This window comes from Coregonus lavaretus (genome assembly GCF_964263955.1).
Source record: "Coregonus lavaretus genome assembly, chromosome: 12".
Taxonomy (NCBI): domain Eukaryota; kingdom Metazoa; phylum Chordata; class Actinopteri; order Salmoniformes; family Salmonidae; genus Coregonus; species Coregonus lavaretus.
Window position 1 is genome coordinate 45520954 of NC_139999.1, and position 25306 is coordinate 45546259.

Sequence of the window (25306 nt, forward strand, 5' to 3'; positions counted from 1 at the left end):
GTAGGCTATGTCATTTACTTCACTGATAAACATGTGAATAAAATGTGAACATGTTACAATTACCGACAAAACATAAATCAAAGCTAATGAAATCAAAGTTTATTGGTCACGTGCACAGGATATAGGGTGTAAATGGTACAATGGTAAAACGGTTCAGAGAGCGTGTGTGTGTGTGTGTGTGTAGTGGACGAAAATCACAAGAACATTTAGAATATACTGTACATCTCATGTCAATGGGTTTTTATTGGGGGGGGGGGGGGGGGGGGGGGGGGTAAGCCAATGTGCCCTGTGTTTTAGTAACAGATAAGGTGAGGTGAGCCTTTGCGCTATCTGTTATTCCATGCACACACACACACACACACACACACACACACATACACACACACACACTTCACATCCAATGAAGAAAAATCCCCCAGCTCTCATATCCCTGCACCTCTGGAACTAGCAGAGTCAGTGTAACAAGCCCTCCCACTGGGCGCACACTGGTTGAATGAACGTTATTTTCACATAATTTCAATGAAATTACGTTAAACCAAAGTGGAATAGATGTTGAATTGACGTCTGTGCCCAATGGGCTCCCATGTCTCAGAGAGTGGCTTGCAAGCCCCAGCCCAGTCTCAGATGATTGGCTGATAAGATGCGTCCTGTTTCATTGAATTGATTGATAGGTTATCTTGTCTCAGTAATTAGCTGACAAGCTGTGGCTCTGGATCTGATTGGCAGCTGGGTGGCCTGGGAGGGAAGGCCATGCACGGTTGGATGGTAATTGAAATGGAGTCAAAGCACAGGAGAAAGATAATAACATGTCAGGCTTGGGAGGTTCTGGATAATGAACTAGACTTCACACAATGCTGAGTCTGCAGGATACACTACACCTGCACTGGGACAGAACAAAGCCCAACAGAACACACAAAAAGAATAGAACATAACATTGAAAAAAAGGTAGCACACAGTCACACACAAAATAATAATCACAGTATTACCTGCACGTCTCTCACGTCCCTCACACACACACGCTCACGTGCGCACACACATACACACACACATGCACGCGCACGCACGCACGCACACACATACACACACACACACACACAAATTCCAATGATACACATTCAAAGAAAGAAACACAACACATACATACACACACACAAATCCCAATACATGAGGCAACAAATTACCCAGGGAAAGGAAGAGTGTGTACCGGCAGTGGAGCGGAACAGTTCATTTCACGCCTGTCCTCCCTGCCTCAGCAACCCCCCCACCCCCCCAGTCATCGTGGAGAGGTTAAACCCCACCCATCAATAGAACTGATTATGATTATTGATTAAGGTAATGACTGATGTGTAGATGAGGCCTGACCGAACCCAAGCCTGAGGAGTCAACACACACACACATGCACACACACCACAGCGTCTTCATTCTGTGTCTATAGTCCTGTTCTGTTGCCCATACAGCAGCTCAGCCCTGTGTGGAAAACGTATAATTCCCCATAAAGCACCCAATGATCATCCTTAATGATCAGCCCTTACCATCCAGCTGTATCTCTCTCTCCACCCCCCTCACTGGCCGCTAAGAGAGGAAGAGGCCTGCTGATTGGATGTAAGGTGTTCTGAACCAGTCATGCTTCCATGAACGGGAACATGAGGAAAGTGCTTACACACGCAGAAAGGAAAACAACTGCCGGGGACATTTTACCTCAGAGTGTTCTGTTCTTACACAGGTCAATGGAGAATCAGCTGAGGATGTTACACAGTCAAAATAGTAGGCAGATGTGGGGTGTATAATTGTTTTCTTTTTTGAAGTACACTCTCATCCAACACACACTCACACACACACAAACACACACACACACACACTACCCATATATTGCTACAGCAGTGTGTAGATTGCTAGCACTAGCAGTGTTAATGGTTATAGAATTGCAGCAGCAGCCTGGTGCTGAGCTGAGCTCCTCCTTATCACACACATGCAGTGAGGCTGAGGAATGGAGTTGGACGGGGATATTTATCTCCTTGCATTTATCACCACTGAGTTCACACACACACAATCACACAACATAACACACCACCACTATACAGTATACTGTATGCACTGTAGCAATGTAACAGATCAGGGTCGTATTAACTAGAAACCAAATGGAAGAAAACTGACTGAAACAGGGAGGGATTACCTGAACTTGTCCAATAAGAAACTCTCATTTTCATTGCAAAACGTTTTCCATTGCAAAACTGTTTGCTACGGTTTATTCCGGTGTGCACTAATGAATACGACCCATGTTTCCGTCTCTCTCTGGTCATTCACTGTTTCTGTCTTTCAATCCAACTCATTTTTAAACCCCTGCAGTTCTGGAATGATATAATTACAATTCATTTCACTGTTAAATTAATAGCGCAATTGAAGGTAATTGAGCATAAAAATCAGTAGGAATAAAATTATTGTCTACATCCAGGTTTATGCGCCGAGGGCAGAATTCCAATTCGATCTGCCTGCGTACTTAACTCAGACTGTCCGATAAAGTGTACACATTAGTGCCCAGTTCTAATCCTGTGTGTATAGTACAGTATACAGTGTCTTCAGAAAGTATTCACACCCCTTTACTTTTTCCACATTTTATTGTGTTACAGCCTTGATTAAATTGAGATTTTGTGTCATACAATACCCCATAATGTCAAAGTGGATTTTGTTTGTAGAAACATTAAGAAATTAATAAAAAATGTAAAGCTGAAATTAGCTATAGCTAGCTGGTAGCTTGCTAGTTAGCTCCCATGCCAATTTCAAGTCTTTCTAAACTCATATCTGACTAATGAATGAACATTAACTGGCTAGCACATCATACTTTGTGACATTATGTTAGCTATCTATTCCCAGTTAGATAATGTGTTTTCACTTATTGCATCTGCGTGCTTGTTGCAATCTCCCTGGTGTACTCGTTCATTCGTGAACTGGCTGCTCTAATCTGTTCAAAACGGTGGCAGCATGTGCAGGAGTGGTCATTCGGTTTTTGACATGCAAAAGTGAAATAGGTGTATTTATACTGTTGTTCAAATGCTCAGATCGCTTCATTTATCTTCTCAAATAAACTACCGGTAGGTCGAAAACTTGGCATCATATTTCTGTCATGCTGCTTGGTTGACAACTCCAACCATCTGGTGCCCCGGGTATTCAGCCAATCAGCGGCTGCCACTGGACTTCACCAGTAGGCCAATGGTGATTTTAAAACAGTTACGGAGTTTAATGGTTGTGATTTGAGAAAACTGAGGATGGATCAACAACATTATAGTTACTCCACAATACAAACCTAAATGACAGAGTGAAAAGAAGGAAGCCTGTACAGAATACAAATATTCCAAAACATGCATCCTGTTTGCAACAAGGTACTGCAATACTGCACAAAATGTGGCAAAGAAATTGACTTTTTGTCCTGAATACAAAGCGTTATATTTGGGGAAAATCCAACACATCATATCACTGAGTACCACACTTCATATTTTCAAGAATGGGGCTGGTACCTGTACAACACAGGAGTCCAAAGCCCTCAGAGACATACCCAAAAAGACGCACAGCTGTAATCGCCCCCAAAGGTGCTTCTACAAAGTATTGACTCAAGGACGTGAATGCTTATGTAAATTAGATTTTTCTGTATTCCATTTTCAATAAATTTGCAACAATTTCAAAAAACATGTTTTCTATTTGTCATTATGGGGTACTGTGTGTAGATGGGTGAGAAAAATAATCCATTTAATCCATTTTGAATTCAGGCTGTAACACAACAAAATGTGGAGTAAGTCAAGGGGTATGAATACTTTCTGAAAGCACAGTACATAGTGCTCAGACTTCATAATGCCCATAACACTGACCACATTGCCAAGAGAACACAAATGCTGTTATTTTACTGTAACCTATCAACATTACAAATACACAAACAATAGATTATCAATGGGAACTGCATGGAACACATCTTATGTGCCCTTCCTGAAGTACGGTGGCGTAACTGTGAGACACACACAGGTCCAGCCAGAGCTCTGGGTCCAACATTAGAGTTGCAAAATTCTGGTTCATTTTCGAAGATTCACAGATTTTCCAGATATACTGGTTGGAAGATTCCCAATTTCCTGCTTATTCCCTTCTTATTCCTTTAATCTTCCAACTGGGATTCCTGAAAAACTGGGAATTTTGGGAAAAATACCGGAAATGATCAACACTACCCAGCATACATTGCCTCCACTTGGATGACAGGTGCTGTAGTGTACACACCATAACCTATTTTCACACTGGAGAGCCCACGTCTGCCCCCAAGTGGTCATGTACTTTCACTTAGGGGGTTTTCTGCAAACCCATCTCTCTTTACCTCTCTCTCTCTTGTTCCCTCTATCTCCTCCCCCCCCCCCCCTCTCTCTCTCTCTTGTTCCCTCTATCTCCTCACCCCCTCTCTCTCTCTCTCTCTTGCTCTCTCTCTTGTTCCCTCTATCTCCCCCCCTCTCTCTCTCTCTCTTGTTCCCTCTATCCCCCCCTCTCTCTCTCTCTTGTTTCATCTATCTCCCCCCTCCCCCCTCTCTCTCTTGTTCCCTCTATCTCCTCCACCTTTCTCTCTGAACCCCACCTATCGCCTCCAAACCCATCCCAGCCTATTCCACTCCACACACTTTTTAAAAATGTGTCTCCTTGTCGCATGTATATCCTGGGGTTGAAACTCTTGACTCCAGAGAGTGAACTGGAAATGAGATTAGAGACGAAACAGTGCTGTGGTTAATGGGCCATGTCCAGCACACACACACACACACACACAGAGAGACAGGCCTCTGAACCACACACCTGAGTCCTTTCTGACCAACATCCATATTTAGCTGGGACACAGATTTGTATCAGCAGCCATTAGAGGAGAATGCAGCATTACAGTGTACAGTGTGTGTGTGTGTGCGTGTGTGTGCGTGTGTGTGCGCGCGTGTGTGTGTGAGCTCACCATAACATGAAAGTGTGTGTGCGTGGACAGGAGTGAGTATAAAGAAGATTGAGGGAAGAAAGAGATACCTTCTGCAGCAGCTGGGATCCAGAGTATTTTGCAGAAATTGATTTAATTTCTCCACCAAACGCTGAGGCCCATAACTTCACCCTGGAAGCCAACAGAACATTTCTATATTGTGATATTTTGGTATTATAACAGTTCAGGTGAACACAGCTGACACGGTGAGATTACACACATTATGTCAGTAAGACATTTCAAAACAAATCTCTAACCATGAAATCATAGATCCATGGATATCTAGATGAAATCATAGATCCATGTATATCTAGATGAAATCATAGATCCATGTATATCTAGATGAAATCATAGATCCATGTATATATAGATGAAATCATAGATCCATGGATATCTATTGTCTGTGTGTTATATGGCTGGCCTGAGGATAAACTATGTTCTTGAAGATACTCCTGTTCTTGAAAAACCACAAGACCCTCATATAAGAAATAAATTGTTGAAGTGTGTTGAATTTGACCTGAGAGGACTGAGTCCATCAACAGTATGGCAAATACTCTACATTGTAGATAAGTATTTCATTCAATGTAGCTGTTTATTCATGTTTATTTGGTGCTTATTGATGTGCTATAAACTGATGATCTATGTAGATAAAGTTGGTGCAAAATGTTGCCTAAGTCTTGCCAAGTAGCCTATAGATTGTTTCAGACGGTGGTGTCTCAATGCAGTCAGGGTTAACCAGGAAAACTAACATGGTATAATTGCATTATTTTGTAGAGTTGTTATTTTAGACATATGTGTATCAAAGACAACAGTCTGTAAAAAATAAAGACATCTGTAGGCTACATTTAAATAGTGTGTACATGTCATTGATGTATTATTCATTTGTTAATCGTATGCTATTATTATTATGCCAGATATTATAGGGTAAAGAATAAGCCCATTTTTAAAAATGTATTTATTAGACACCAACACTAATAAATAATTTACATAAAAAATATATGATTATGATTATTGTTGTTGTTGTTACATTGTTATTACATGCTGCTTGTTTATAATTTTTTATATAACAAGTCTACTACTTACACACTTCAGGTAATCTAGCAGCTGAAAAACTCAACAATATGCAAAGGTGTGATTTACCGAGTACCTGAAAGGTTGTAAGATATGAATATGAAACCTTCCACTCACACTGAGAGTGGAATCCCTTGCTGGGACCCCATCACGTCCACCACCGTGCCCAGCATAATCCAGAACAGAAGGAAGCTGGCGCAACACACGTGCGAAAAGAGGATCCTCGAATGCCACAGCATCTTCACGAGCCTTCCCGACAACCGATCCCGGTACAATGGCACACGCAAGCTCTTCTCTCTCTCGTCCCGAAAACGCACTCAGCGCGAAAAGCAGCACATACAGACCCGGCAGCACATTCGCGCCGCCTCCCTCGCGCCAGTCCCGCGTCCAAGGGGCCAGTTGTCACTCCTGAAGGGACCCGCGTGCTGAAGATGGTTGACCTATGAACATCCGCACGAGCCCCACGCCGCCAGAGGGAGTGAGAGAGAGAGACTCACTTCAAGCCTCCGTGTCTGATAACATTACAATTTCTGTTATCGTGTCTGAAGCAAATTACGATATTCTCTCCTGGGGATTTTTCCAGATTTGCGGAGCTCAATCTAAAAACCACCTCAGCTGCTATCACAGAGAACACTGAGGGAGTAGGACGAGGTGTTGCCGGTAGAGCAACGAGCGAGAAGCAGAGCGCGAGAAAGCATGAGTGAAAAGGACCAAAATGTGTGTAGGGGGTAACCTATCTGCATCACTTGCTGTAAGAACCCCGGAAAAAGGTGAAAAGGTGAAAAAGTAAAATACAAAACTTTCATACGGGAGCGCGCGCGTGCATCACAGGGGGATTCAACGGGTTCATTCAAGGCAGTGCAGCGTGACTGATCGACACTCGCGCTTGGAGGAGAGACCACCATACCGAGAACATTACCGCTGAAACAAAATCCATTCCTGTGGCGCAGACATTCTGATTAAGCATGAGCGTTCTGGGCCTAGAAAAGCCTTTTCTTCCTACAGTCTTCCAGATGTGAATTTGATTAAAAATAGCTTTGACCTGCTTTTTGCTTCCTGCAGTGTTTTAGACGTTACTTTGTTGTTTGAGGCAGATTGCACCACCTGGCCTACCGCTCGTTGTCTTTCAAGTCTTTCAAGATTGACCTATGCAATATGCACACCTTCCATTAAATCGACATGACTGATTAAGCGTAATTAGGCTAATCAAAGATCGATGTTTATGTCAAGACATTGGTAAGCTGGCCTAGTGGTATTCCGCTCTTACTTAGGCCTAATGCACAGGCTCCACATTTTAAGCGATTTTTTATGGCATTTTCATAAATTGTAATTACTTACAGATAACCAAAGAGACTCAGCATTAAGTGCATGTTTTAGATGGGCTATAGCCACAATGCCATCAACTACTGCAGTGCATAGGCCTACGTGAATTACCATTACAAATTGTTTCAGTCAGCAAGACTAAATGCATATTAGAGTTAATGTTGGGAGTGGGCTAGCCCATAATATGGAAGATACAGGCCTATTAGCCTATATTTTTGAACCGGTCAATTACCAAACTCTCCTCTGTGAGGATGCCCTCTTAGGCCACATTGTCCAACACTGGTTTTAAAACTCTATTTGCACTCACAGTTATGTCATTGGCCACTTTGTGTTTCAAACAGAACCCTCTCCTTTCTGAAGTCCTCGATAGGTCCTCTTTCTAAACGCTGATTAGCGCGTGATAATGATGTCAAGGCGGATGGATCTCCCGTTTCAGCGCTAGGCCGTTATTAGCTTGGTAATTACGTCGTACATCAAAGGCGCGAGGAGCCTCTGCCAGGCTGGGAACGTGCTGATAAGGCGCATGATGATGGACAATATCAACGGCTACGGCACGCGGTCACAGCCTCCTCTCTGTCGGGGCCGCAATCACATCTAGTGCAAGGAGGGTCGCTGCTTTTAATTAACTATCGACTTCAAATAAAAAGTTAGCACCGCATTCCGCGACACTTTATCCGAGTTGCACTCAAGACCGGCGCCAGATAGGCCTTTTCAGTGCGAGTGATTTCGTTGAAATAAACTCCACTATTGGCAACAGACGGGGTAGATATAGCCCGTTAACTCATAAGAACAGGGCATTGAATGACTCTCTTTATTAATTCCCCCTATATTACACTTCAAGAATTTAGAGTACCGTAATCCCATGTAGAAACAGCCTCCCCATTAATGAACTTCCTCTATCAATAGAACTGTCCATGGTTCTGATTTCAGTGTAGTTGCAGGAGGCGCTGTCCAAGATGCTGATTTTCCCGCCTGTCATAGCAAAGCAGGCCATTTTATTGGCGCCCAACACCGATATATTACATCACACACCTAATATCAGCCACTCTCTGTCTCAGTCTGTAAATTGATGTAGTTCTGTCCTTGAGCTGTTCTTGTCTATTCATGTTCTGTATTATGTCATGTTTCATGTTTTGTGTGGAAGAGTAGCTGCTGCTTTTGCAACAGCTAATGGGGATCCTAATACAATACCAAATACCCTTAGATTGAGTGGTGTGGGCTCCTATAGACACAAAGAGAGTGTGAGAGACCTTATGTTGGAGTATGTATGGTGTGGAGGTGTGGGGCTCTTACATTACCACCACAAAGAGATTGTGCCAGCCTGGAAAAGGTGTTGGAGAGTGTGTGTTCTTGGTCATTCTATAGCCTACCCATGATGCAGCGCCCAGCCTCTCTCCCCCCGAGGGCGAGGAGCTCCTGCCCCGCGCTGGCTTATCACCCTCTCTGTCATCAGAGCGATGTTCACCGTACTGGCCATTGTGTTGAACTCCACGGTGATCGTGGTGTTGCTGATTAACAAGCAGCTGAGGCAGCCTCTGAACTATTCCCTGGTCAACATGGCCGCCGCTGACCTGGGGACAGCGCTGACCGGTGGGATTCTGTCTGTGGTCAACAACGCTCTGGGGTACTTCTCCCCTGGAGGGACCGGCTGCGTCATGGAGGGATTATCTGTGGCTCTGTTTGGTGAGTGGCTCTCAGAACTGTCTGGGATATAGAAATATAATGAGTAGAACGGACAAAGAACCTTTGACCATGGAAATCTGACTGGAAAACTAATCGACATGGAAGACAATCATTTGGATTAGTTTCTTATGGCCATCTAGTTTAATCATTATTTTAATCAATTAATTATTTAACTAATAAAACGAATTGTCAATGAATTAATTAAAACGAGTTCTCCTAATGATTCTGTCATGTTAATCAATCAATGCAATCATCTTCAGGCAACGAAATCTTAAAGTTACACTAATATCCTGTGCCTTTAATTACAACAACAACATTATAATTTGCAAAATTGCTGTCTGGCTTGTACTGCAGGTACCATGTTACTGTGCACGGTAGCTCTCATTGCCATAGAGAGGATGTTTGTGGTGTGCAAGCCACAGGGACCTACGGTATCTCCTTTCAGACCAGGGAGAAGCTATACGAATTATGGACACGCCTAGTGACCAACATTTATGACGTATGTCGTGCAGCGAGAGTTGAGTGGCAGACGAACAGATTCGGTTCAGTCAATTCAGTCAGTCGTCCTAATGAGCCACTTCTTTTATACCTCAGTGAGCTAGTTTATGCTTGTGGCTAGACACTTCATCGAGAATTTGAAACTTGTTTGGCGAAGTTGGGAGTATTCAGAATCATTCCGTTTTTATCAGACTACTACAAAAGCAATCAATGTGCTTTAGCCTTCACCCTGGCCTGATATTAGCTCCACTATCTAGCTACTTCCATCTAAGTTACTGCAGGACAGCAGTGCTCTGCAATCGGGACTCGGGAGTGAAGGACAAACACTATGTAGTTGTGTTGCTGGCTTGCAGCACAAACTCTCCCCATTAAGCAGTATCACAGTGACATCCAGTAGCCTGGTCTTATAGACTAGACTTAACTTGTAAATGTAAATCTGGGACACTCAAATTAGTATGATATGTTATGTTTGGTATGGTTACATAAAACAGAAGGTTACTTAAGGCATAAACAAAAGGAGGGTCTAGCAACCTATAGGTTGTGTTCTAGTCTAATCACGGACAACTTCAGCATTTAAGCTAATTTGCACATTTTCAACTACATACCACTTTTTAGCTACTTTGCAACCACTTAGCATGTTAGCTAACCCTTCCCCTAACCCCAACCCTAACCTTAACACTTTCAGTGAACCCTTCCCCTAACCCTAACCTTAACCCTTTAACCTAACTCCTAAGCCCAACCCCTAGTCTAGCTAATGTTAGCCAGCTAGCTAACGTTAGCATTAGCCACCTAGCCAACTAGCTAACGTTAGCCACAACAAATTGGAATTTGTAACATATCATACGTTTAGCAAATTCAGAACATATTGTACTTTTTGCAAATTCGTAACATATTGTACATTATGCAAATTCGTAACATATTGTACGTTTCGCTAAATCGTAACATATAATACGAATTGTAATTCGTAACATATATGAAATGGATGATGGACATCCACCAATTAATACTTACCATACGAAATGTAACATATCATATTAAATGGGGTGTCTCGGATTTCGTACAGAATAATACGAAATGCTCTGAGACCAGGTTGCATCCTGATGGTTACTACCAATATTGCAAGTTATTTATTGTGTAGGCTGCTATCATACTCAAAATATAATCAAGTGGTATGGAACAAATTGGCTACGTTAGCTACCACAACCGACGTGATACAGCTGCCCTTTGCTGCCAAGTGAAGCAAGTGCAGCTGCTGCCAAGTGGGAAGCAACAGTGGGAAGCACCTGGAAACACTGTTGCACTGGTCATTCCACACTGGCTTCTCATTATGTTAGCTAATTGGCATGTCAAGGTGATATCCAGATGGTGACCAATAAATACTACAAGTTATTTCTCCCTCGCCCATTGAAATAAACATCACTTTATTTTACAAAGTTTTAACTAGCACCATGATGCTGTTGTTGCCAGCTAGCCAAACTAGCTAGCTGAAAAGGGCTCATCAGGACGACTGACTGAACTGAATGATCCAAATCCATTTGGCTCCACTCGACTCTCAGCTGTGCAACATACAGTACTTCATCAATTCGGGCACCAGGCATGTACACATTGACAAATGTCAAACAAACAAACATTCGTAAACAAAACCACTTCATTTGTTTATTGAACAAAAATGCTCACGTTAAATCCATCTATGATTATCATGAAGCATCACTTGTGTGTCCCAATCTTCATCACTTTCGCTTTGGTCTACCAACAACATATCCTGGACTTCCTGACAGGCCTCCCCCAGGTGGTAAGGGTAGGCAACAACACATCTGCCACGCTGATCCTCAACACGGGGGCCCCTCAGGGGTGCGTGCTTAGTCCCCTCATGTACTCCCTGTTCACCCACGACTGCGTGGCCAAGCACAACTCCAACACCATCATTAAGTTTATTGACGACACAACGGTGGTATGCCTGATCACCGACAACGATGAGACAGCCTATAGGGAGGAGGCCAGAGACCTGGCAGTGTGGTTCCAGGACAAGAACCTCTCCCTCAACGTGAGCAAGACAAAGGAGATGATCGTGGACTACAGAAAAAGGAGGGCCGAACACGCCCCCATTCACATCGACAGGGCTGTAGTGGAGCGGGTCGAGAGTTTCAAGTTCCTTGGTGTCCACATAACCAACAAACTATCATGGGCCAAACACACCAAGAAAGTCGTGAAGGGGGCACGACAATGCCTTTTCCCCCTCAGGAGACTGAAAAGATTAGGCATGGGTCCCCAGATCCTCAAAACGTTTTACAGCTGCACCATCGAGAGCATCCTGACCGGTTGCATCACCACCTGGTATGGCAACTGCTCAGCATCCGACCGTAAGGCGCTACAGAGGGTAGTGCGTACAGCCCAGTACATCACTGGGGCCAAGCTTCCTGCCATCCAGGACCTATATACTAGGTGGTGTCAGCAAAAATTGTCAAAGACTCCAGTCAACGACCCAAGTCGTGTGTTTTTACACTGCTGCTTTACACATGTGTTTTTACACTGCTGCTACTCGCTGTTTATTATCTATGCATAGTCACTTTACCCCTACCTACCTCGACTAACTTGTACCTCCGCACATTGACTCGGTACCGGTACCCCCTGTATATAGCCTCATTATTGTTATTTTGTTGTTACTTTTTTCTTTTTTCTTTTTTTTTCTGTAGTTTATTTAGTAAATATTTTTTTACTGTATTTTCTTAAAACTGCATTGTTGGTTAAGGGGCGTCTCTGGTTCTTTTCCTGTGTTTGGTCTGGACTGCGTTCTCACCTGCAGCGAACCGCACCACAGTACGAATTGAATCGGACTGAGACCCCCCTTTTTGAGCAAACCATGATGCGTTGTTTAGTGCACTCCAAACTAACCAAACTAAGGGGGTAAACGCTCCAGAGTTCGGAAAACCGCTACAAACCAATTCGGTGTGAAAGCCCCTTAAATGTACTCAAAGCTCATGTATACCTCGAGACAGGTAGGTCCACTCAATGCCCGGCCCTGGAGGTGTGTCTGCTCAAACGGCATCTGTACAAGTAATGTAGTGTGCGTCATAATTAGGGCCTGGAGTTTTTCCTGATCTCGAAACCTAACCTGGAATATGTCAGCCTGGATTTTGAAGTTGTTCCTGGTCAGGTTATGTGGTCAGGAAAAATGTCTGGCCCAAGACATACAGTGAGGGAAAAAAGTATTTGATCCCCTGCTGATTTTGTACGTTTGCCCACTGACAAAGACATGATCAGTCTATACTTTTAATGGTAGGTTTATTTGAACAGTGAGAGACAGAATAACAACAAAAAAATCCAGAAAAAACGCATGTCAAAAATGTTATAAATTGATTTGCATTTTAATGAGGGAAATAAGTATTTGACCCCTCTGCAAAACATGACGTAGTACTTGGTGGCAAAACCCTTGTTGGCAATCACAGAGGTCAGACGTTTCTTGTAGTTGGCCACCAGGTTTGCACACATCTCAGGAGGGATTTTGTCCCACTCTTTGCAGATCTTCTCCAAGTCATTAAGGTTTCGAAGCTGACGTTTGGCAATTCGAACCTTCAGCTCCCTCCACAGATTTTCTATGGGATTAAGGTCTGGAGACTGGCTAGGCCACTCCAGGACCTTAATGTGCTTCTTCTTGAGCCACTCCTTTGTTGCCTTGGCCGTGTGTTTTGGGTCATTGTCATGCTGGAATACCCATCCACGACCCATTTTCAATGCCCTAGCTGAGGGAAGGAGGTTCTCACCCAAGATTTGACAGTACATGGCCCCGTCCATCGTCCCTTTGATGCAGTGAAGATGTCCTGTCCCCTTAGCAGAAAAACACCCCCAAAGCATAATGTTTCCAACTCCATGCTTGACGGTGGGGATGGTGTTCTTGGGGTCATAGGCAGCATTCCTCCTCCTCGAAACATGGCGAGTTGAGTTGATGCCAAAGAGCTCGATTTTGGTCTCATCTGTCCACAACACTTTCACCCAGTTCTCCTCTGAATCATTCAGATGTTCATTGGCAAACTTCAGACGGCCCTGTATATGTGCTTTCTTGAGCAGGGGGACCTTGCGGGCGCTACAGGATTTCAGTCCTTCACGGCGTAGTGTGTTACCAATTGTTTTCTTGGTGACTATGGTCCCAGCTGCCTTGAGATCATTGACAAGATCCTCCCGTGTAGTTCTGGGCTGATTCCTCACCATTCTCATGATCATTGCAACTCCACGAGGTGAGATCTTGCATGGAGCACCAGGCCGAGGGAGATTGACAGGTCTTTTGTGTTTCTTCCATTTGCGAATAATCACACCAACTGTTGTCACTTTCTCACAAAGCTGCTTGGCGATGGTCTTGTAGCCCATTCCAGCCTTGTGTAGGTCTACAATCTTGTCCCTGACATCCTTGGAGAGCTCTTTGGTCTTGGCCATGGTGGAGAGTTTGGAATCTGATTGATTGACTGCTTCTGTGGACAGGTGTCCTTTTATACAGGTAACAAACTGAGATTAGGAGCACTCCCTTTAAGAGTGTGCTCCTAATCTCAGCTCGTTACCTGTATAAAAGACACCTGGGAGCCAGAAATCTTTCTGATTGAGAGGGGGTCAAATACTTATTTCCCTCATTAAATTGCAAATCAATTCATAACATTTTTGACATGCGTTTCAGCATGATCAGCAGGGGATCAAATACCTTTTTCCCTCACTGTACTCTCTTTATGACCTGCAGTCACATGCGTACACAGGCTACCCCCACATCCTGCAAGGCGGTGGGCCCAGGAGGTCTGGGGGCTCAATTTCTATTTATATATACAGTCCCAGTCAAAAGTTTGGACACACCTACTCAAGGACACCAATAAGAAGAAGAGACTTGCTTGGGCCAAGAAACACGAGCAATTGACATTAGACCAGTGGAAATCTGTATATATACAGTGGGGAAAAAAAGTATTTAGTCAGCCACCAATTGTGCAAGTTCTCCCACTTAAAAAGATGAGAGAGGCCTGTAATTTTCATCATAGGTACACGTCAACTATGACAGACAAAATGAGAAAGAAAATTCCAGAAAATCACATTGTAGGATTTTTAATGAATTTATTTGCAAATTATGGTGGAAAATAAGTATTTGGTCAATAACAAAAGTTTCTCAATACTTTGTTATATACCCTTTGTTGGCAATGACACAGGTCAAACGTTTTCTGTAAGTCTTCACAAGGTTTTCACACACTGTTGCTGGTATTTTGGCCCATTCCTACATGCAGATCTCCTCTAGAGCAGTGATGTTTTGGGGCTGTCGCTGGGCAACACGGACTTTCAACTCCCTCCAAAAATGTTCTATGGGGTTGAGATCTGGAGACTGGCTAGGCCACTCCAGGACCTTGAAATGCTTCTTACGAAGCCACTCCTTCGTTGCCCGGGCGGTGTGTTTGGGATCATTGTCATGCTGAAAGACCCAGCCACGTTTCATCTTCAATGCCCTTGCTGATGGAAGGAGGTTTTCACTCAAAATCTCACGATAGATGGCCCCATTCATTCTTTCCTTTACACAGATCAGTCGTCCTGGTCCCTTTGCAGAAAAACAGCCCCAAAGCATGATGTTTCCACCCCCATGCTTCACAGTAGGTATGGTGTTCTTTGGATGCAACTCAGCATTCTTTGTCCTCCAAACACGACGAGTTGAGTTTTTCCAAAAAGTTCTATTTTGGTTTCATCTGACCATATGACATTCTCCCAATCCTCTTCTGGATCATTCAAATGCACTCTAGCAAACTTCAGACGGGCCTGGACACGTCTGGCACTGCAGGATTTGAGTCCCTGGCGGCATAGTGTGCTACTGTTGGTAGGCTTTGTAACTTTGGTCCCAGCTCTCTGCAGGTCATTCACTAGGTCCCCCCGTGTGGTTCTGGGATTTTTGCTCACCGTTCTTGTGATCATTTTGACCCCACGGGGTGAGATCTTGCGTGGAGCCCCAGATCGAGGGAGATTATCAGTGGTCTTGTATGTCTTCCATTTCCTAATAATTGCTCCCACAGTTGATTTCTTCAAACCAAGCTGCTTACCTATTGCAGATTCAGTCTTCCCAGCCTGGTGCAGGTCTACAATTTTGTTTCTGGTGTCCTTTGACAGCTCTTTGGTCTTGGCCATAGTGGAGTTTGGAGTGTGACTGTTTGAGGTTGTGGACAGGTGTCTTTTATACTGATAACAAGTTCAAACAGGTGCCATTAATACAGGTAACGAGTGGAGGACAGAGGAGCCTCTTAAAGAAGAAGTTACAGGTCTGTGAGAGCCAGAAATCTTGCTTGTTTGTAGGTGACCAAATACTTATTTTCCAGCATAATTTTCAAATAAATTCATTACAAATCCTACAATGTGATTTTCTGGATATTTTTTTCTCAATTTGTCTGTCATAGTTGACGTGTACCTATGATGAAAATTACAGGCCTCTCTCATATTTTTAAGTGTGAGAACTTGCACAATTGGTGGCTGACTAAATACTTTTTTTCCCCACTGTATATATATATATATATATATACATATATATATATATATATATATATATATATATATATATAATTTTGACAGTATCCTTCTAAAAAGTCATTCATAAACCTTTTTAATTTCAATTGATACTAGGAAGCTAAGTATTTGTTTATTGGGCATCAGGAATGTGAATGAAAAAGTGCCTCAGGCCTTGAAAAATACAAAATGTAACTGATTGAAAGTAAGGGTATATCGATGAACAAATGCCGTGGTCAAGGCTACGACGGCGCCAGTGCAATGAGTGGAGCTTACAGTCGTGGTCAAAAGTTTTGAGAATGACACAAATATTAATTTTCACAAAGTCTGCTGCCTCAGTTTTTATGATGGCAATTTGCATATACTCCAGAATGTTATGAAGAGTGATCAGATGAATTGCAATTAATTGCAAAGTCCCTCTTTGACATGAAAATGAACTTAATCCCCAAAAAACATTTCCACTGCATTTCAGCCCTGCCACAAAAGACCAGCTGACATCATGTCAGTGATTCTCTCGTTAACACAGGTGAGAGTGTTAACGAGGACAAGGCTGGAGATCACTCTGTCATGCTGATTGAGTTAGAATAACAGACTGGAAGCTTTAAAAGGAAGGTGGTGCTTGAAATCATTGTTCTTCCTCTGTTAACCATGGTTACCTGCAAGGAAACCGTGCCGTCATCATTGCTTTGCACAAAAAGGGCTTCACAGGCAAGGACATTGCTGCTAGTAAGATTGCACCTAAATCAACCATTTATTGGATCATCAAGAACTTCAAGGAGAGAGGTTCAATTGTTGTGAAGAAGGCTTCAGGGCACCCAAGAAAGTCCAGCAAGTGCCAGGACCGTCTCCTAAAGTTGATTCAGCTGCGGGATCGGGGCACCACCAGTGCAGAGTTTGCTCAGGAATGGCAGCAGGCAGGTGTGAGTGCATCTGCACGCACAGTGAGGCGAATACTTTTGGAGGATGGCCTGGTGTCAAGAAGGGCAGCGAGGAAGCCACTTCTCTCCAGGAAAAACATCAGGGACAGTCTGATATTCTGCAAAAGGTACAGGGATTGGACTGCTGAGGACTGGGGTAAAGTCATTTTCTCTGATGAATCCCCTTTCCGATTGTTTGGGGCATCCGGAAAAAAGCTTGTCCGGAGAAGACAAGGTGAGCGCTACCATCAGTCCTGTGTCATGCTAACGGTAAAGCATCCTGAGACCATTAATGTGTGGGGTTGCCTCTCAGCCAAGGGAGTGAGCTCACTCACAATTTTGCCTAAGAACACAGCCATGAATAAAGAATGGTACCAACACATCCTCCGAGAGCAACTTCTCCCAACCATCCAAGAACAGTTTGGTGATGAACAATGTCTTTTCTAGCATGATGGAGCACCTTGCCATAAGGCAAAAGTGATAACTAAGTGGCTCGGGGAACAAAACATCGACATTTTGGGTCCATGGCCAGGAAACTCCCCAGACCTTAATCCCATTGAGAACTTGCGGTCAATCCTCAAGAGGCGGGTGGACAAACAAAAACCCACAAATTCTGACAAACTCCAAACATTGATTATGCAAGAATGGGCTGCCATCAGTTAGGATGTGGCCCAGAAGTTAATTGACAGCATGCGGGGGCGGATTGCAGAGGTCTTGAAAAAGAAGGGTCAACACTGCAAATATTGACTCTTTGCATAAACTTAATGTAATTGTCAAAAAAGCCTTTGACACTCATGTAATGCTTGTAATTATACTTCAGTATACCATAGTAACATCTGACAAAAATATCTAAAAACGCTGAAGCAGCAAACTTTGTGAAGAGCAATACTTGTGTCATTCTCAAAACTTTTGACCACGACTGTACTCAGGTGTTCAAATGCACATATCAAATGCCTGATGCTTCTTAGGTAGTTCTTTATGAGTTTTAGTTAGAAAATGATCTCTTGTCAGAAGCGTCAGTTACAGGGATGGTAAAAACAGCTTGATTGCCGTAACAACAGCAGGGGAAACAGAAGGGAGTGGTGCTTCAAATACAGCAGTTCTGCAACGTCTTTAATGAATTGAGGCTCTCATTGCATTGTCCTTAATTGCCGGCCTCAACACGTTACGGAAAGATATTAACTGTAGCCTATAGGAAGCTCTTGGGACAGGTCGTCTGGATATTGGAGGACAATACATTGGCAGAGGCAAACAGATTATCATCTTTAGCAGACAACAGTTCTTGGGGGCTTGAACAGAAAAAGCCGTTTGCTATTTCGTTCATACTGGTGAACCGGCGTTTGAGTTGTGTGGTTGCAATATCAACAGTCCCTTGTCTCTGGTATATCTTGGCATTCATCATTCAAGACTAAGTTGAAATTGTGTGCAGCGCAATGGACATAGGCTATAGCCTAACGCACACTGTCTCAGGAAAGACTGTATGCGTTGGCAATACTCTGCAGGCTATAGAAAACAGTCAGGGCCGCAACCTGGACCTACAGCCCTGGTGAAAACATTTGCTCACATAAATGCAAGATGACGCAGTCGCAAATGCCTACTGTAGCTACTATAGGGCTCTATGTAGAAAACAAAGAGATACAAACACAGACACAGAGAGACTTTCTTCTAAGAGAAAGACAGAAAAAGAGACAGACAGAGAGAAGCAGCAAAGGTGGACTTCAGGAGACCAGGGGAGTCTCAAGTTGGATTTAATTTACCTTAAATATCGCAACCCTTCCTCTTTGTTAGGCTATTTGATGTGTAATTTGTATATAAAGTTGATAAATATCAGCTAAATACAGTATAGGTATTAGGCTACACTGCATAATGAAACATTCCCTAGTAGGCTAGTGTTTTGAGGGTGGAATGACTGCATTATTTGGCATTAATAATAGACTGGTTTTATGCACAACAACTTTCTATCCAAGCTGGGAAAGAGCGCGAGGACGCTCATGTCATGCAGGTTCAGGTAGCCTCTACAGGACAGTTGTACAGTATAGGCTATTCTAAAACATCTATTGGTAGGTAGGTAATTAGTATGCTGTTTCATCGAACATTTATTCTACAATCTGCAATGTTTATTAACTTTATTTACTGAACAAGTAGGCCTAATAATTTTTTTGCCGCCAGCCAGCAGTCTAAATGGCAGCATTGCGACACGTGTATAGCTTTGTGAAATGTTAGGCTTAATAAACCAATAAACATTTATCCATTAGCTGAAGCAAAGCTAAACATGCCCTGGCACCACAGAAAGCATATCAACGATTACATAGGTAGCCGCATAGACATGTCCCAATTTCAGCACCATGGACACCAATCAGTAGTCTATACTGTGACTTTCTGGTTGACGCATTTTAAATATTTTTAGGGGAGGGGGGCGAACTCCGACCCAGTATTGTCTGTGTCATGTATTCTGTGAGACCTGTCTTACATACCGTAGTATCCATATTCCACTACCTTGCTGTGTTGTGACAGGTCTCTACAATGGGCTGAATAGAAGTGGTGCAGCAGCCAAGGCAGAGGCTAAGGCCCACATGGTGGTTCTGATGGTGGTAACGTTCCTGATCCGCTGGCTGGCCTACGCTACTCTGGCCCTCCTGGTGGTCCCTGACCTTGATGCCCACATCAGCCCTCTGCTGGGCACAGTCTACCTGGCCAAGAGCAGCACCCTGGCTGTACAACTCTCTAATCTAACTCTACATGAACAAACAGGTAAACACACACATCATCAACTCATCATCAGGTGTATAGATAGATGAACGTTCAGTGAAAATGAAAACACAATCAGATAAAGGAAGCAAAACAATTCAAGTATGATAATAGGCCTATACATGTGATAGCAGATTCATTTAGACACTAATCTGTAGAATGACCACTGCAATGCTCCTTACCACAAACCAGACACTTGTAGGCATTCCACAGGCTCCATCTAGTGGAGATCAATGAGAATGCAATGTTTTCAGTTTTGATTAGCTCGTGCTAATGTCTTCTGGTAGCACAAGTGAGGGCAGTGGCTCACTGCTACCTATTCTCATTCATATTTTCCCCACTGAATAGCTGCTGTTTAACATGCACAATTGTGTTATAAACATTTAATAAACATTGAAGCCATTTGATACACAACTAAATGCATGACAGTAACAGTCGGTGATGAAGGTGTTGTGTCTTGTCTAGTTTCGGAGATACCCCTGCTGTGGGCCTTCTGGGGAGGAGGGGTCAGAGATGCAGACCACCACAGGCACCATGGCAACCATCAACAACAAAGTCTCCCCCAGCTGAACGCATACAGACTTACAGATACATCCAACCACTGATTGCACCAGCAGCACCAGTAGTGTCACTCATATGTTCTCTGCCTTTAAAGAAAAATAAATATACCTCTTAATTTGGAAGACTTAACCATACCTTAATAAGGTGATTTATATGACTGTCTTACCTTATCATAACCAAAAAAAGGTACAGTGTGTGATTTTAATACTACATTCAGAATAGGGTGTGAGAGACAGGAGGTTTGAAACTGACTGATTGCAGTGTATTTTACAGGGTTGGGACCAATTCAAATGGAAGGTAGTCAATTCAGGAAGTGATTTGAATTTAAATAGATTTTACTTTGAGTTTACTGAGAAGTCATTGAAAATATGGTATTTTTTAAATGATTTAATTGGAATTTCAGTTTACCTCCTGAATTGACTGCATTCCATTCAAATTGACCCCAACCCTGTTTTTTTGCCTATAGTAGGTCACAGAATGTATATTAACTGTAGAATGTATTGTTAGTCAATTCAGGAAGTGATTTGAATTTAAATAGATTTTACTTTGAGTTTACTGAGAAGTCATTGAAAATATGGTATTTTTTAAATGATTTAATTGGAATTTCAGTTTACCTCCTGAATTGACTGCATTCCATTCAAATTGACCCCAACCCTGTTTTTTTGCCTATAGTAGGTCACAGAATGTATATTAACTGTAGAATGTATTGTTACTTTATGGTAAATGTAAAAGACGATGCAAATGTTACACAATACATTAAATGTATGATATCTCAAACAAAGCACCAATAAAGAACAGACAGTGCAGAATTTCAGTGTAAGTTTATTCAGTAATAATCATTAGAAAATAAAATATTATCGATTCAAATGAATTCAAGGCCAAAATAAAATGGGAAAATACAAAAAATGTATTGATAAAAAAAACTAGAGGGTCATAATAAAGCATTTGCTACTAAGATAAATCATGTTTACTGAATAAAAACATTACAGAGCTAATCTTTTGGACTTTCAAGTAGAGAACATTACCATGGGTCTTTCCATACATGTGTACATATTTAACATGATCTCTTCAATTTTAATACATATTTAATAACAGTAATAGTAGTAATAGTAATCATAATAATTATAATAATAGAATGAAAACTAATCAAAATGTTTAAATCAACAAGTCTTTCTCTGTAAACTGGTATATTACCACTGGTACATTACCATTTTTAACCCGCAAACAAAGGAACAGTGCACCTTGAAATTATTTTCTTTCATATTTTTTTCTGTCCCAGCAATCTAAGGTGAGGTGTAAATGACAAATATAGATTTCACTAAACCATACACACAGTCACAAAAAAGTACAAAATTGTCTCACCTTAATACACAAACATTTGTATAGAAAAAATGAGAAACAATAGTACTATACAGTTACTTGTGCAAAGACAAACAGCTATGTGCTAATATTGAAATACCATTGGTATAGAACCAAATAATTGTCTCTTTTCTTTTTTCAGGAATCCCTGACATGAGGTAAAAGTAAGTTGGTTTTATCTTTAGTTTAACACAAGTGTTTACAAAATAATGCATATTTTCAGTTTATCAGTAATTGCTACGAATAGTACAATGTGACTGGAATTCGCATTGGTCCTTTCACAAGATAGTTATCAACAGAAAGACCAGAACACATTTTTTTAAAACTCACAAACGATTCAAAGAGCCCTTTCAATATGCACACAAAGTGGAAAACCTACATTTTCACGACAGTATTCGGTTGACTGAGAACGCAGTGCGAACTCATGAACTACAAATCAAACACTCATGAACTACAGATCCCACGTCTCATCACCTACCCATCATCTGTACTTATTCAAAATCTCCAGGGCAGCGCCTGAAAAAAGCGCGATCCTTCATAGTCTATATTTTGTCTGTTTGTGTAAAGTAATTTTGTGGCGCATTCATTTTTCCTCAATAGCAACAAGAGTGGAGTTCTCGTAAAGATGAGCCGTAGTACAAACGCTCCCTTCTCATTGGAAGGAGAAGCTCGTTGTGGGAAAGAGACTGGTTGGTTGAGAGAGAGGCTGATATGTTTTCCCCAGACGGTGTTGGACCACCACGAGGTATAGTATATGCAGAGAGAAGCCAGAGAGAGAGATGCTGAGAGAGTGAGGGTTAGTATTGCTTAGCCTATCTCCATCTTAAACACATCAGACCCAATAAGACACGACAACACAACAGAAAAAGAGAACAATGGTAGAGACTGTGGACCCACCGTGACTATGATGCCTCATCATGGGCTCATCTGTCCTGTGAACATCCCCGATGAATACCTGCCTCACCAGTCAGCCACCATGCAACTCCTATCTATCCTAGCTCACACAGGCTCAGTCTGTCAAACGCCTCACACACAGCAACAACATGAAGGCCAAGTGATTAGGAAGATTCAGTTTGAAAGGATCAGTGGAATTAACTTATATAAATCATATATTGAGGAAAAATCCCAATACAAGCATCGAGAACGACAGAGATTCCTGTTCATCTCACTTCTTTGATCATATAGTTTTCTTTCAGCAGCAGAAGGCATTTCAGTTGGGATAGATGAAACTAATAAAGTTGTAGAATGAATTTCAAAATGGGTGAATGAAGCAGCATTGTCAATGCACTAGACATTTGACCTTCCTGTGCTGTACACCTGCCCTGCACAACATATGCAAACACAAATGTTTATCATCACATCTTTATTAAGGTAGAGTAGATCCTTGAGCCGTAGCTAAGTTCAAGTCCTACAAAGATGCTCTTAATAAGGGGGGATTTAACGTTGTGGTACTGGTATTGGTGTGGTTGGAGTAAAACATAGTGTTCTTATGCTCGCTCATAAAACAAGTAAAATAACAAATACATTTGCATATCTTGTGCAGCTGTGTTGTTACACCAAGAACAAAATGGTTTCACAGACCAGTCAAGGATGCATATGAGCAATAACAAAGAAAAGGCCAATTCATCTCAGAATATTGTACCTGATAAAATAATAACACCAGCGATCTTCTTTCCTGGTAGCATAATAGGATTCATTAGGGTGTGTATTGCTGACCTTCTTTTGAAATGGTACATAATTACAAAATATAGAACATCTCTTTACAAAGTTTATTTTTGTTTATATAATACAATTCATTTACAGTATATCTACTATGAAATATGAATTCTCAGGCTATTCTAAAATTAAAAACAACCTGCCTGCTAGTGCATTTATCCCAAACGCTAGTAGTCGCCTCAGAAGTGTATATTTAAGCAATAACGCATGAGGGGGAGTTGGTATATGGCAAATCTACCACGGCTAAGGGCTGTTCTTAGGGACGATGCAACGGTGTGATATACCACGGCTGTCAGCCAATCAGCATTCAGGGCTCGAACCACCCAGTGTATAATTCTGGTTTGATGATGCTATAAATGTGACTGATATCTCCTGCATACGTAAACTGGTTAATCTTTTGCTCCGCATAGAGTTCCATCTACAGCAATCTTTTAATTATTTATGGAAATTATTCCAGGATCAAAGTTATACTAAAACATCTGAGGGGGGTTAGGTGGGGGAGATATGCCTTTCTATGCTTGCATTGAAAACTTGCATGATATGCCAAAACCTTAATAAAGTGACAGAGGGAATGACATCTTGCATCTGATTGTCAACACCCTTAACGACCCGGCCCGGTACCTCACGCATCTGCCAATAGGTCCATCTCCTCCACGGACACTCCATGTCCTCATCTGCGACTGGCTCGTTGATGAGCCTGTGTCACCTCCAGACCGTGACCTATGACCTATGGGCATGGTCCACTATGTGCCAGTAGTGCTGATCTGGGAGGACGGAACTAACATGGTTCCCTGGCACCAGGATTGGTTCCTGGCCCTGTGATTGACAGACGTGACGTGAATTCCCTGGCTGGCAGAGGGCAAGTGACAGAATAAGTGGGCGGGCCAGTGTGTCTCTCTCTCCTCATAGGTTACCTTTCTCTTCCATGTAAAAGGCACTTCTTTTGGTTGTAAGCCAATAGATGCATTTCTCATTGAGTTTTCCACTGTCGGTACTGTAGTCTATATTAAGTAGAGTACATACAGCTAGTAGTTAGTTTCTACGTTGCTATAAAGTGGTGATGCAGATCATCTCGTCTGCCAGGTCCTCCTCGTACGGCACTCTAAGCTCCACCTCCGGCTCCTCGTCACTATAACTGGCTGTGGCGTCTTGGAGGTCGTAGTTCCGCTCGCTCATGACAGGGTACACGTTGACCCCGTTAACCGCCGGCGCCATGCCACCGTTCAGCAGGTGGCTGGCCGCGCTCTCCATCTCGTCGATGGTCATCTCGCACGCGTCCGCTATCTCGTGCTTGGTGGCGGCCACGAACTTTGGATCCATGGCGTATCTTCCGAGCCCCTCTGATATCAACACCTGCCCGGCGACAGGAGAAAATAGACCACATTGTGTTTACGTAGCTCATTTAAGTTACTTTTAATAGCAATAAAGCATGTTTGCAAATCTGAAATTCAATGACTTTGAGTGTTCAAACCATCTACACCTGTGGCCATTCCTGTAATGCGCTCCCTGGCTAGCTGTAATATACTGTACTCACTAACATGATAGCCTACTAATGACTTCCATATACAGTGCAGACCCCTTCACTTTTTCCACATTTTGTTACGTGACAGCCTTATTCTAAAATGGATTCACATTTTTTCCCTCATCAATCTCCACACAATACCCCATAATGACAAAGCAAAAACTGTTTTTTAGAAATATGTGCAAATGTATATATATATAAAAACATTAATATAACATTTACATAAGTATTCAGACCCTTTGCTATGAGACTAAACAATTGAGCTCAGGTGCATCCTGTTTCCATTGATCATCCTTGTAATGTTTCTACAACTTCTACAACAATTCAATTGATTGGACATGATTTGGAAAGGCACACACCTGTCTATATAATGTCCCACAGTTCACAGTGCATGTCAGAGCAAAAACCAAGCCATGAGGT

The 25306-nt window shown here is 42.4% G+C and overlaps 1 protein-coding gene and 2 pseudogenes across 3 annotated transcripts in view; 1 reads left to right on the plus strand and 2 right to left on the minus strand.

The window, feature by feature from the left end:
- The window catches only part of LOC311138021 (voltage-dependent calcium channel subunit alpha-2/delta-3-like), a gene marked incomplete at both ends in the record, with an annotated part of 62123 nt that extends 55832 nt beyond the window's left edge, over positions 1-6291 (minus strand). Inside the window, 2 exons of the mRNA XM_084172670.1 lie at positions 5032-5113; positions 6170-6291. Coding sequence (XP_084028796.1) covers positions 5032-5113; positions 6170-6291 — 204 coding nt within the window. The remainder of the gene's footprint in view (positions 1-5031; positions 5114-6169) is intronic.
- A 2541-nt stretch (positions 6292-8832) lies between these two features.
- On the plus strand, positions 8833-20298 carry LOC311138858 (parapinopsin-like; annotated as a pseudogene). The gene is made up of 5 exons: positions 8833-9058; positions 9413-9557; positions 14280-14319; positions 19495-19694; positions 20194-20298. The product of its transcript is annotated as a parapinopsin-like (transcript).
- Positions 20299-24411: 4113 nt separating this feature from the next.
- The window catches only part of LOC311138859 (voltage-dependent L-type calcium channel subunit alpha-1D-like), a 123523-nt pseudogene continuing 122628 nt past the window's right edge, over positions 24412-25306 (minus strand). Inside the window, exon 45 of the transcript in view lies at positions 24412-24717. The product of the transcript in view is annotated as a voltage-dependent L-type calcium channel subunit alpha-1D-like (transcript). The remainder of the gene's footprint in view (positions 24718-25306) is intronic.